Genomic DNA, 13,821 nt, shown 5'->3' with positions numbered 1-13,821 from the left:
CATGGTAATTCTATTTGAGTAATCTTTTTCGTTAATGCGTTAACATTCATAGCCCTAAACATACTAATATGAATATGATTTTTCCTATTCACCCCAGATAAAATGTCCAAAATAAATATTCAAATATAAAATGTATATATATATATTTATGACCCATTCTTTTATAGAATAGATATTTGAATCTTTTTTCTTTTAACCAAAATAGAAGTGAAACGGCACTGAGACCACCACACAAAAATATGGATTAAAATGTGCAATACAAATTGGAAAAGATAAAAAAATAAAAAACAATTATTTTAATCATAGAAGTAGTTGTCATTTAAAAAATACCAAGTTCTTTAGCTTTCTGTCTGCACTAATCTTCCCTGCAAAATCATGGAAATAAGAGAAACACACTTGATCATGGATTCAATTGACTTGGTTAATTAAGCTAAAAACATGACATTCGACACATGCTCACTTGCACCCGTCAAAGACCTCGGAAAGAAGCAGGGCCGGGTTTCTTCAACCCCCGGGTCTTCCTGTGCCCTACAGTATCTGAACTATGGCAGCTTTCTTATCATACACGTCTTGTAGAAGATTCAGGTTGGATGTGGAGCCAGTTCAATATTACATTTTTGTCTTGCAGATTATATGCTCTACTTTTCTTTGTACATGATAGTGAAACTGTTTCAGATTGAACTTATTTTCCTATTTCTGGGCTGATGTTTTCTATATTTTCTGCACCTGGATCTGTCTCTCTTGTAATCTGAAAGTGAAAGAAAACATGCATTGTAGATTTAAAAACACTCAATGCAAGGGAAAAATATTGAAAATAAAAAATATGAGATTACAAAATTCAAAATTGAAACTTGAAAGAAATATTGAAAAAATATTGCAGATTTCAAAATCGAATAAAAAAAATAACTACAAGTCTAAACTTGTAACCATATCAAGAAGTAATGTTTAATTGTAACAGCTGCTGTTTTGTATTTTCAGCTTTTTTTTGTTTGTTTTGTTTCTTTCTCAGCTTCAAGTTTTTAATATACATTTTCAATTATACAGTTCCTTTTTGTTACTAATCCTGATTACACGTGGGGGTGAAGCTTAAGCACTTTGGCTACAGGGATGTGATTGACATCAGGTGATAAGGGTTATGGTGATGTCATTTCTGTTGAAGAATGTGTGTTGTTGGCGCCGCTTGTGTCATCTCTCCCCGGATGTGTCGTACGGCGGTGATATTGATCTGCTAAAGTTTGACACACCAGAGGGATAAGGATGGCACAGGCAGTGTCAATAAATTATATGGTTTTAGAGCAGAAATTACATCGCCATAACCTCCATCTTCCAATGCCAATCATGATTCAGGCCAATGAGTTTGAACTCATCCAAACCCCACGTAAAAACAGGCTCAGCAGCGAAGGAGAAAAGTCTGAATTAAAACTACGAATTGGAGACTGAAACACAAGAGGGAGAGGGGGAAAAAAAAATATATATATATATATATCAAAAGTTGAAAATACAATGGTTAACATTTTTTTTTATTTGATAACAGTTTGGGATTTAAGGTTTTTTTTCCAAGTTTTAAATTTAAAGTTTTTGTTTTTCTTTTAAATGTTCAATATTTATTTTGAAGTTTAAATCATATATTGTTTTCAGATTTGCAATTTTATTTTTCTAAATTTCAAAAACTCTACAATTTGTACTTTTAAAACTATTTTCAAGGTTTCAACTTTTTTTCAAAATTTCTAATGACTATTTATCACATTTAAAACACGGTTTACAATTACTTTAAAGCGATCTGATTTGGCCTTAACCTCATGCCACTCCCCCATCTGGTCAGTGCTGGGAGGCTTTTTTTGCAGTAAAACACAGACACTCACCTGAGCACAGGTGTCAGCTCACCTTTGCCCAAATAGTGTGTGAGATTGAATGAAATGCTTTACATTCCTTTGTTAATGTGCGTGTGAGCGGTAGTTGTTTTGTGTACGGGTTGACACATTTGTGTGTGAAGATTTATGGAGCCAACAGTTTTTTTAATTATTAAATATGTCTGCAGGCAGGCCCCATGCTTTTGGCTAATGTCTACACTTAAAGGAAAAAACAAAACCATAAAGTTCTGGTTCAGGGTCACAGGAAAGTTAGCTTTGAGATCCGGAGTTAAAAGGTCTTAGAACTTGATTCATAGAAGAATTACTGCAAAAACGACAGCTGACCATGGCTTTGAAGAAAATTCAAGCAGCAAGTGACATTAAAGACATCAAAAAAGTCCTCGAAAACCTGACTCCTGTGTTACAGTCAAGAAAGCTGAGCTAGTCCAGCTTTTGGAGCCAGCTAGCTGTAGAACTCAGAGGAATTTAAGCCCAGAACGAGACAACAGAGTCAAAATTCTAGAGAAACGAGTGGATGAGTTGGATCAACACTCCAAGATGAAGAATGTGATCATTACTAGATTACAGATAAATCAGAATGACCATCTGACCAGAAGGAATGCTGAAACATCAGCAGCAGTGGTTTACGCTCACACCTCAAAGCGAGAAGGCCCTGGTTCAAATCCCAGTTCCAAAAGCACGCATCATAGGTTGGCTGGTTACTCTAAACCAGGGATAGGCAAATCCAGGCCTTCAACTTACCCAAAGGTGGACACACTTGAAAAAGGTCATCAGTAGGGCTTGGATACCTTGAAATTATGCAGAGATTGCGGCACTCGAGGCCTGGAGTTGCCTATCCATGCTCAGACATCCATGGTTAGGTTCACCAGCTGCCCCCAGGCGTGGATGCGGGAGTGTTTGTGGCAGTGATTGAGGGCCTTTCGGCAGAATGGCAACCTGTCAGAGGTGTACCTCGCCTTTGCCGTACGGTAGCTGGGACAGTCTCTGATACCCCATTGATGCCATAGGGGGTGTAGCTTGTTTAGAAAATAAATGGATGGAATAATCAAACAAGGAATTAGCCTTTTGTACAGCAGAATGATGAGAGTTTGCAGTGAGTGAAGAAGATCCTCAAACATTCCGAGAAAAAAACAATTCGAGTTAGAGAAGACAAAGTTCTAGAAACAATCATCAGTCTCTTCAAAGGTCTGAAGAAGAAGAAAAGTCTCCACTCACCGTGTGAACGCAGCTGCAATACAGATCAGTGACTATGAACCAGGAAGAATTCACCTGTGATGGAGGCGGGGCCTCACAGGTGGGCGGGGCAGCAGGTGGAAGAGTTTTACCTGCAGCTTGAAGATGAAGGGAAAAGTTTCATGCCAGATTTTCCTCCTGATAAAGACTCACTCTACAGTCAGCAAAACAAGAGGTGATGAGGTTGTTTTTGTTACAGTAATGAACACAACGGGCGTAAAAAATGGGGGCGGAGCTTCAAGCTGTCAGATTGACAGATTATTAAACTCAATAACTGTGGAAAGGTGAGGTCATGTGACCTTCTGCTTTGTAAGGAGACACTTTGAAAGTGATTTTGTGAGCTGTTGGAGAGTCGCTGTTGGATCTGATGGTTCAATGAAGCTCTGTTTCTGTGCAGAAGAAAGCTTTCCAGCACAGAAGTAAGCAGATTATGACAATTCATTTGTTTTCACCTCATTGTTGACAGAGATGATGCGAGCTAAAATTGTTTATTGTGTTCAGTTTGAGTCTGTTTCTTTCCAGATCAGGTAGAATCACAACATTTTAAGTCCACAAGTGTCTATAAGTTAAGAAAAATTAGTTTGAGATTGGCATTTTTTTTTGTTTGTTTTGTCATTTTATTTTCTTTCTTGCATAGATTTTAGTTTACTACTATTATTATTCCCATATTTTGATTATTCTGAATATTTCTACGCAGCAAAAGATGAATGGGAACACTAGAGCAGAACCTTATTTGCAGTTAATAATCCATCCATTCATTTTCTTCTGCTCATCCTGAGCCAGGGCCTAAGGGACAAATGTCTGAGCAAAGAGACCAAAAATACTTTTCTCCTCGGCCACTTCCTCCAACTCCTCCAGGAGAATCCCAAGGTATTCACTGGCCAACTGAAAGACGTATACTTTCTCCAGTGAGTTATACGTCTTCCTTATGGTCTCCGCCTGGGGGGAGATTCCCCATTAATTTCTTATTTCTAAAAGTCAAAATGTTGTCTTCTGATGTTTAAAGGGGGAAGGGTTTGGTTTATGTTAAAAAAAAGTGCAAAAAGTTAAAGTCCCATTAGCTTCCACGCAACTAGGTGTGTGAAATTTGTTTTCCGCATTTGACCCATCCACTGGGGGAGGGGTGAGCTGCAAACACAGCTGCACTTGAGAACCATCTGGCAGTTTAACCCCCCAATCCAACCCCTTCATGTTGAGTGTCAAACAGTGAGCCATTGAGTCCCGTTTTTAGAGTTCTTGGTATGACTCAGCCCAGAGTTGAACTCATGATCTTCCTGTCTCAGGGTGGACACTCTACCACTAGGCCACTGAGGTGAAAAGAAAGATAAGTTTGTGCTTGTGTGTGACTTTAGTTCAACAGCTTCTTCATTGCGTCTTTGCTGACTGTAAATTCTGCTGCTGCATAGAAACAGAACCATGAATAATTGCTGAGTCATTTCTGCTTCTGTCCAATGCAAACAGAAGCAGCTGATGACAAACTGACCCGGACTGGATCAGAACAAGTGCGTGTATTAACCATGACTCGGCAAAAGCTGAGAAACGAGCACATTCAAGTCTGAGTGTAAACAAGTCAGATCAAGCAGTTGTAGGATGAGATAATTTCAACGAACTGTAAACTGAAAGTATGTGAATCTTCCAGATCTATCAAAGCAACCAAGAAAAATTCTAAAAGCTGTCAAACTGAAAGATTTAAACAGGGAAGAAAAATCTGGGGCAGCAGAAAAACAGGAAATTTAGAAAAACTCAAGAAAAGTTCAGGAGATTCAGCGAGTATTGGAAGAAGGAGTTGGAAGATCAGCCTGCAGCATTATGGGACATTCCAGTCTGGACAAGAAGAAGGAGTTTGTAAACAAATGGAAACTCAAATACCCATGAATCCTTGCACTTCACCAAAAATGTTCTCCCAAAAATTTTAACAAAGCAGCTGCAGTGAACCATGTTGTTGCTATATTTAACATATTTTTAGAGACTTTTTTTTCCTGAAAACTAGGCGTTTAGTCCCGCCTCATCTCTGCAGGAGTCTCTGCTCCATGATGTTCAGGTGTAATCCTCTGGATCTGTCAGACTCTTCATCCTCCTTTCCTGCTCATTCTGCCTCGTGATTCCTCTCGTGTTAAATATTCAGTCACTTCATACCTACTGATCTGTCACAACTGTCTGCCGAGACATTCCATTCTTTTTTGTCTTCCTCCTTTGCTGACAGATAATCTGACATGTTGTTGCAACACAGCCAATTTATTGAAGTTTGTCACGGGAGCACTGACGCCTTCACGTCATTGTGGTCACATGATCAAAGCCGAACAGTTTCTGTGAGATTGTGAGCAAAAATGTTTGTTTTAGGTCTAATAGGCAATCAGAATTCATTGACTGATCTGCCAGCGCCAACATTTGGGTGATTTCATTGTTTTTCTTATTAACAGGAGGAGTTTGAACGGCTGCAGATTTCTCAAAAGACAAAAGTTTCCTGCAGCCTGAATATCTGCTGGAAGACTTCAGAAGTGGTGCTGCTTATTTATTCCTGTGATTTTTGGTGGTGAAGTAAGTCTGTGTTTTAGACCATAGAAAATCTCTATTGGATTATGCATCGTGAACATTTTGTCTACTCTGCCCAACTAAGGAATGTTCTGAAAATGGTATTCAGGGAGCTCTATGAAAACTTAACCTTTCACCTCTTTTCAGTTACTTAAGACAGCTATATGTCGACATTTCACTTTCAGTACGGTCATTCCAAACATCCTGATCCCTAATGCCTCGTTTCCACTGAGCGGTCCAGACTAGACTGGACTTCTGAGCGTTTCCATTACAAAATGGACTTGGTAAGCAGGACCGACTGGTACTATTTCTGATCCCCCGTTGGCTTGTTTAATAATAAATTGCACCTTGGCATTCCCCGTCCTTCGCTAGAGTTGGGGACCGGAGACACACCAAATCCACGAATACGGAGACCCACCCCCCATTTCCGTTTCACCTAATCCCCGCAGACGGAGAACGTCCTTTACCGATCCATACTCATCAAAAACACTGGTCCGTACCGCTCATTGGAAACAAGGCTTAAGTTATCCGACGGGGATCCCACTGTTGGATAGAACTTTCTACCTCTCCTCCATTCTCGGCCCCAGGACTGTCTCACCCCAGTGCTGCATCTTGAGTGCACTTCTCTACTCATCTCTGCAGACCTACCCATCCCGATAATTTAGTGCTCAAGTTTGCAGATGACACAATAGTGGTGAATTGAATATCAGGACAAGACGAGATAAAGTCCTGTGTCTGGAAAAATGGTGCTCAGCCAACAACCTGGTACTCAATACGACCAAGACAAACAAGCTTATCCTGAATTTTCGAGAAAAAAAACACAGACCTGACCCTCCACCCCGGTTGATAAATGGCGAACAAGTTGAAAAAGTGAATTCCTTCAGATTTCATGACAGACTTATGTTGGACTTATCTTGGACTTGGACTTGGACAATATCCAGCAACTTTCCAGTCCTTGCAGATGAGTGGACGAACATTCCACTGGCAGTAATTGACAATCTGATCAACTATATGCGAAGGAAATGTGTTGCACTGCATGAGGAAAATGGTGGTCATAGTGGTGTTTATGCAACACACTCATTCCCAAGTCGTCACATATTGATGCATGGTTAAGGACCCCAAACTGATATTTTTGGTGTCCCCAACTGATCGTTTTTTTTAAGTGCTAGCTGCTCTCGTTAAATCAGGGCTCCCCAAACTCCAGGGCTGCAAACAGGTGTCAGTCCGATACCGGGATGTGGATTGCACTGGTACCCTAAACTTAATCTTGGACTGGATGTGCACCGGGTCAGTTTGGCTGGTTTGTGAACCAAGTTAGGGTACCGGTACCTTCTGTGTCAGGTAGGTAAAATGTATCTACGTCTGATTTAATTGTAACAACCAGCACATCAAAAAAACGACGCATTAGGGACACCCAAAATGTCCGATCAGACTTTTGGTCATAGGAGTCTTTAAGATCTTTGAAAAAACTGTAGGAATCTCTGCTTTAAAGATTTCTTTTTGGGTTTTGGTTTCTCCTCTTTATCTGATTTTATTTGTCCATGTGGGTCTTTGAAAGCATCATTTCTTCCAACTTCTACACTGTTTGAGTGAAGAGATCTCTGAAAGTGAGGATTTTTCTTGCTGCCACTGCTGCCTTGCCAGTCTCAGGTTCTTCTGGTAGAGGAGGAATTAACTCCACAACTTCATTCATGTCATCAGTCTTCTTCATGAAAGATCCAAACCAAACTTTTTTGGATGTTTTGTTCAGTTCTGTGCTTCTGTTTTTGGGTTCATTCAGCTGAATTAACTGTTTCAGGAAATCGCTGGCCTGGAGGAAACCTTCTCTGAAAAAAAGTGTCTAATAAAAAAGCCTCAAGTTTATTTATCAGACATAAGTTAGTAGAAATGGAAAACTCGTTTCTGTTTTCCAGCTGATATTTGTGCTTTATTTTTTTCTGCTTTTTAAAATCAAAAATTCATGAATTCATACAAGGTTGTTAACAAGTTCAACTCAAAGATCAACAGCAGAGAAAATCCCGAAGCTCTCATTGTGAAAGACAAATACAAACAGCAAAGAGACAGAACACTTTTCCTTTACTGACAATTGATTAGCTATCAACATTGTTAATCCATGTGGAATCAAAAAGATTTTTGACAAGCTGAAAACTCTGAGATGAAGAAATCAAGACAAAGTTTCAGAAACTTAAGCAGAACTCATCAGTGTGGATTTATTCTTTATTAGTCCTACTCTTTTAGGACATGTTTATACACTGAAAAAAGTGAAACATATCAAATAACAAAAGTTCTGTAATTTTTAACATTTAAAATGATTAGTTTTAATCAAAATAAATGGTAAGTTGATAGTTTACTCAACTTAAAATAAAAATTAAGTGCAATAATTTATGATCCTTTTTTTAATTGATTTAACATTTCACAGTATATATTTTAAAATATCCAAACCACATCAATGTGACCAATAAAATCATGGAAGCTGAACTGGAATTCCAGTTGAGGAACCTTTGTGGGAAAATCCAATTAAAGTCCCTTCTTTTCCCTCTATTCTCCCAATCCAGTTAAAATAAGTTGATGAAAGTTTATGAGAAGTTTTTTTGACATCATCATGACAGCATGTTGGACCCATGACCCAGTACCTTTTCAGAGGAATGAAACACGTGTGTTCACAAAAGTCCTATGGCAAACTACATCTATAACAGGGAAAAACAAACTTAAAGACAGTTTTCAAATATCCATGAATTGTTCTCTTCTCACCAGTCAAGAGACATGAGGACTTTATTGCATCTGTAAATGAATAATCCTCCAGATTTACTGCTCTCGTATTTTTCCTATCAGAATCAACATCTGAACAACTCTCTTTCATTGAAATATCACAAAAGGAATCAAACAATACTTAAAGTACATTAAAGTGTCCCATGCTTCTGATATTAACAACTTGAACATGACTTTTCTGAAAACTCACATAACTATTCTTATTCCCCATTTAATACCATCTGTTTACCGTGTATATTAGTCTAGTGGTCCCCAATCCTGTTCAGGCCACAAATTGGTTTAAATTAGACAAGATTTTCACATACTAGTCCAGACGGGGCCGAAGTTTAGATTTTTTTGACTTCCGATTTCAGAAAATCAATTTTCACAATAAAATGCTACTAACATTTTTTTTTTGTTTAAAATAGTCGAAAAACATATTAGTAGATATTTTGTATACTATGAAACAAAGTTGCTGACTTGTAGAAGTCATTTCTGGTTTGAAAAAAATCCAGAAAAAGAAGGAAAGAATTCCATATGTGGGGAAAGACTTCCAGCAGCTTTTTATTTCCTCACTGGCTCTTTTTCCCTGGAAGGAACTTTCCAAATTAATTTTATTGTTTGGTTTGTGCTAGCAATTCAGCTAGCCATGCAGTTAGCCGCTTTAAGTCATATGACCAAGACGGATGTTGCGAACAGAATCTGGGAGTTTTCCAAAATAAAACGTCCAGTTAAAAAGAAACAATCTAAGTTAGTGAATGTATTTCTTTTTTTCTGTCTGTGGCCCGCTACCATATGACCCACATACTGGTACTGCTCCGCAGGCCGGGGGTTGCTGACCACCCTATTAGACAATCTGCCATATCAAAAAGTCTGATGATTCAACTAATGTTTCCAACTATCAGCCAATTGCAATTTTCCCAACTGTATCCAATTTATTATACATTATACAAGTTATTATACATCAACCATGTCAGCATTGATGATTTGAACATATCAAATGAAGGAAAGGTCAGACTACTGGGGCTGTATACATAGATTTTCTAAAAGCCTTTGATACAGTTTATCATCAAATCTAGTTACACAAACTTTGTTCTTTTCATCTGTCCTTCTCAGAAAAAAAATATTTACATCATATGTAAGTGATAAATCTCACACTTTAAAAATAAGCTCACCAAAATCACAGCCACCAAAATGGTCTATGAGTGTTCCACAAGGCAGTATTTAAGGTCCTCTACACTTTGGTCTGTATACAATGATCAACCTCAAGTTTCCGATTCTCCCATATGCCGATGACACTTTTATTTTCCTGTCTGGTTCAAATGTTGACAGGATTAATGACAAACTTCCCACAGATCTACGGAATCTACATGACATGGTTATAAACTAACCGCACAACACTGCCTGTTTGGTCACTCACAACGAATGAAACAATTATACCACCAACATGACTTTACAATAAAGTCTACAAGACTTCCAGGTTGGACTTACCACTATCTGTTTTCTTAATCTCAAATGCTCTGCCGTTCAAGAACTAGACAACAAGTATTTGTATTAAACAATATTATCAAATCTTGAATGGTTACATTTAAACAGCACTCACTTCATTGTTTCGGTTTAACACGTATGTTCTCTTACAGAACCACAACCTTAACTATGATCAGACAGAACCACAGACAACCCAGGCCAGGCTCTAAATCCAAATCCAGGGTAAAGAGGATGAGTGAATGTGGTGTTGAAGGTGTGGAGGTGGATCAGTGAATCATTGGAAACTCTGAAAAAGGACAGAGTTCCAGCAGGATAGTCCACATACACTGCTGCTCTGTGAGAGGAAGAAGAAGAGGGGGAGGAAGAGATGTATGTTTCTCTGTTATCGTGGCAGACAGAGTAACCACGATCATGAGAGCAGATCAGACTCCAGGACTGATTGTTCCATCCAAACAAACAGTCGTTACTGTCTCCTTTCCTTCTGATTCCTCTGTAACTCACTGATACATAAACATGATCTTTCCATTCAACCTCCCAGTAACAGCGACCAGTCAGACCATCTCTGCACAGCAGCTGATACCAGTAATCAAATCTGTCAGGATGATCAGGATATGACTGAAGTTCCTCCTCGGAGGTCACCTTCCTGTTGTTGTCAGACAGTTTGAGGTTTCTGTTCACTGTGTTTGTGTCAATTGTGAGGCGACAGGAATCTGATGGAGAAACAAACACAATCCAGATGCAGTTATTGATCCATTTTCTGTTCATTGATGAACACTTTAAAGTTTGAATATGAGCTGCCTTGTCATGAATCAAAGGGGAATCACACTTACACTTCTTCAGACCTGGAGTCAACCACTGGTCTCCATCAGGCTCCGCCCTGAAAAAAGAAGGAGGTTCAGAGAAAAAGAAAAATCTGGGCTAACAATATAGTTGTTCGAAACAAGTAACTGACTGCTGCACAAACAATACATATTGGTGCAAAGCTGCTCTTTTCTGCTATAGAATCTCATAGGTGTCTGCAGGAGGTCTCTCTGTACCTGAGAGTGTTCATCTGACACTGTGGATCGTCCCGCTTCTCCAACAGTAGCTTCACTCCTGCCTCTCTTGGATGATTGTAGCTAATGTCCAGCTCTCTGAGATGGGAGGGGTTGGAGCTCAGAGCAGAGGCAAGAGAAGCACAACCTTCTTCTGTGATTAGACAACCTGACAGGCTGCAGATACAGCACAAAACACATGGGAGAAAGTGTGAGAGAGACATCATAGCAGTTGTTTTTAATTAATAATTCATTTAACTGATGTAAAACTGCTTTTTTAAATCATCTAACTTAAAAATGACAGGTTTGATATTTGTCTGTAGTTGCTCATTTGTGTTTTGTCTGAACCAGGGTTAGACAATTCCAGGCCTCGAGCGCTACATTCCTGCATGTTTTCCAACATACGCTGGTCTGGCATGTTCTAATTGGCTGGACACATCTGAATCAGTCAGTAGGGCTTGGATATCTGAAAATCATCCAGACACAACGGCCCTCGAGGCCTGGAGTTAAAATAAATGTTAGCCTACTTTCTTTTATTTTTCTCCTAAAGGAATTGGCAAAGTCACCACAGGTTTTGGTGGAGTAAAGTTCTGATGCCACTGACACAGGTTTTTTTTTTAACCTATCGACTGTAGTGAATAAAGCCCGAGCATTATGAGAGTTTTTGGTAATGATATCAGAAAAATAGGACTCCTTGCACTGCTCAGTTGTAGGTTCAAAAGTAAAGCTTCTCTTCATAGATGTCGCAATCAACCTGTAGTTTAGTCTTTCTCCATCTGCGCTTAGATTTCCGACACTGTCTTTTTCCATTCTTAACGAGTATGGAATTTCTCCATCACCTTCTCCATCACCTTCACCTTACTTGGAGGAATACTATCCATGATATTTGACATACTGGCATTTAAGCTATAGACAAGTTCATTGACTGAATCCCCTGAGACGGGAGATGTTGGAGAGAAAATCTGGTTGGACATCTCACTAGTATTTTCAGTTATATATCATTTTATGATCTCCTTCCTCAAAACATTTGTGTGTTCTGGAATTGTGCTCTCAAAGAAAACACAACAGTGGTCAGATAGGCCTAAATCACATATAGTAATCTTGGAAATGGTCAGACCTTTGGAAATTATTAAATCAAGTATATGCCCTCTAATGTGTGTGGGCTCTGTTGAATCAACCCAAAATTGTCTAGTGTTATTCAGGTCTTTAGTTCTTTTGTTCTGAGGATTGTCAATGTCAATGTTGAAATCTCCAACTATAATTATACAGTCAAAATCAGCACAGATCATAGACAATTGTTCACTAAAGTCATACTTAAATTCTGCACAGTATTTGGGGGTATATATTTATAAATATGGTATTAAATAAGGCCTTCAGCTGTAGGGCTATGTTTGCAATACATGTAAAGCTTTCAACAAATAGCTTCACACACTGAAACAGTTCCTTGAACAAAACTGCGAGAAAACTGAATTGTGCTAAGGTTCAAACCTTTCAGTTTGAATTTGCCCTCAAATGAAACAACACATTTACATTTTGACCAGCTGACTACTTGTTGATAAACTTACATGTTGTTTTTATTTATGCATGACAAACATGCAAAAAAAAAAACAAGATTTACCACTGTAATCATCAGACAAGTTGCAGAGTCAAATAGCAAATTTTCTTCTTAATCAGAGTAAACCATCACAGAACTTGGAAAAAAAATGTTTAGATAAACCTGACCTGAGAGTCTCCAGTTTACACTGTGGATTCTTCAGTCCAACAGACAGAACCTTCACTCCAGAATCCTGCAGGTTGTTGTTGCTCAGGTCCAGGTCTCTTAGACTGGAGGACTTAGAGCTGAGAAGTGAGGACAGAGCTGCACAGGTTCTCTCTGACAGGTTACAGTAGCCCAGTCTAAAATAGGTAATAGAAGGTATTGAAATCAAATTAGTCCCCATTAATAACATGTTTTACTTTGAGTAAGCCCTATTTGATAAGTATTTGGGAAAAGAGATGACAAGTCCTTAGTATTTTAACATAGAACAAATGTGATTGCTTACAGAGCTTTGTTGGAGGCTTTGATCACTGGCAGCAGCCTCAAAAGAGCCTCCTCTGAAGCAGAGTATTTCTTCAGGTCAAACACTTCCAGATCTTCTTCTGATGACAGTAAGATGAAGACCAGAGCTGACCACTGAGCAGGAGACAGTTCATCCGCAGAGAAACGTCCTGACCTCAGGAACTGTTGGATCTCCTCCACTAGAGAACCATCATTCAGTTCATTCAGACAGTGGAACAGGTTGATGCTTTTCTCTGCCGACAGATTCTCACTGATCTTCTCCTTGATGTACTGGACTGTTTCCTGATTGGTCTGTGAGCTACTTCCTGTCTGGGTCAGAAGACCTTGTAGGAGTCTCTGATTGGTCTGTAGTGAAAGACCCACGAGGAAGCGGAGGAACAAGTCCAGGTGTCCGTTTTGACTTTGTAAGGCCTTGTTCACAGCACTCTGGTAGAACTGGACTGAAATCTGCTGTTCTTCTTCCATGAGGTTGACTCCAGAGTTGATGAGGGTCAGGTGGACATGAAGAGCAGCCAGGAACTCTTGAACAGTCAGATGGATGAAGCAGAACACCTTGTTCTGGTACAGTCCTCTCTCCTCTCTAAAGATCTGTGTGAACACTCCTGAGTACACTGAGGCTGCTCTGATATCGATGCCACACTCTGTCAGGTCGGATTCATAGAAGATCAGGTTTCCTTTCTGCAGCTGCTCAAAAGCCAGTTTTCCCAGAGACTCCATCATATTCCTGCTCTCTGGACTCCAGTGAGGATCTGTCTCAGTTCCACCATAATACTTGACCGTCTTCACTTTGGCCTGAACCACCAGGAAGTGGATGTACATCTCAGTCAGGCTCTTGGGCAGCTCTCCTCCCTCTCTG

At 39.3% G+C, this 13,821-nt stretch overlaps 1 protein-coding gene across 1 annotated transcript in view; it reads right to left on the bottom strand.

The window, feature by feature from the left end:
* Nucleotides 1-7,546: 7,546 nt before the first annotated feature.
* LOC112156631 (NACHT, LRR and PYD domains-containing protein 12) overlaps nucleotides 7,547-13,821 on the bottom strand; it is a 10,935-nt gene continuing 4,660 nt past the window's right edge. Inside the window, exons 2-6 of the mRNA XM_024288872.2 lie at nucleotides 12,949-13,818; nucleotides 12,629-12,802; nucleotides 10,910-11,083; nucleotides 10,703-10,749; nucleotides 7,547-10,582 (exon numbers count right to left, since the gene is read on the bottom strand). Of these exons, the coding sequence (XP_024144640.1) occupies nucleotides 10,035-10,582; nucleotides 10,703-10,749; nucleotides 10,910-11,083; nucleotides 12,629-12,802; nucleotides 12,949-13,818 (1,813 nt within the window). The 3' untranslated portion in view covers nucleotides 7,547-10,034. The remainder of the gene's footprint in view (nucleotides 10,583-10,702; nucleotides 10,750-10,909; nucleotides 11,084-12,628; nucleotides 12,803-12,948; nucleotides 13,819-13,821) is intronic.

The sequence above is a fragment of the Oryzias melastigma genome, linkage group LG2, assembly GCF_002922805.2.
Source record: "Oryzias melastigma strain HK-1 linkage group LG2, ASM292280v2, whole genome shotgun sequence".
NCBI lineage: Eukaryota > Metazoa > Chordata > Actinopteri > Beloniformes > Adrianichthyidae > Oryzias > Oryzias melastigma.
The sequence above is the reverse complement of the archived record's forward strand: the minus strand, read 5'-3'. Positions and strand labels throughout refer to the sequence as shown.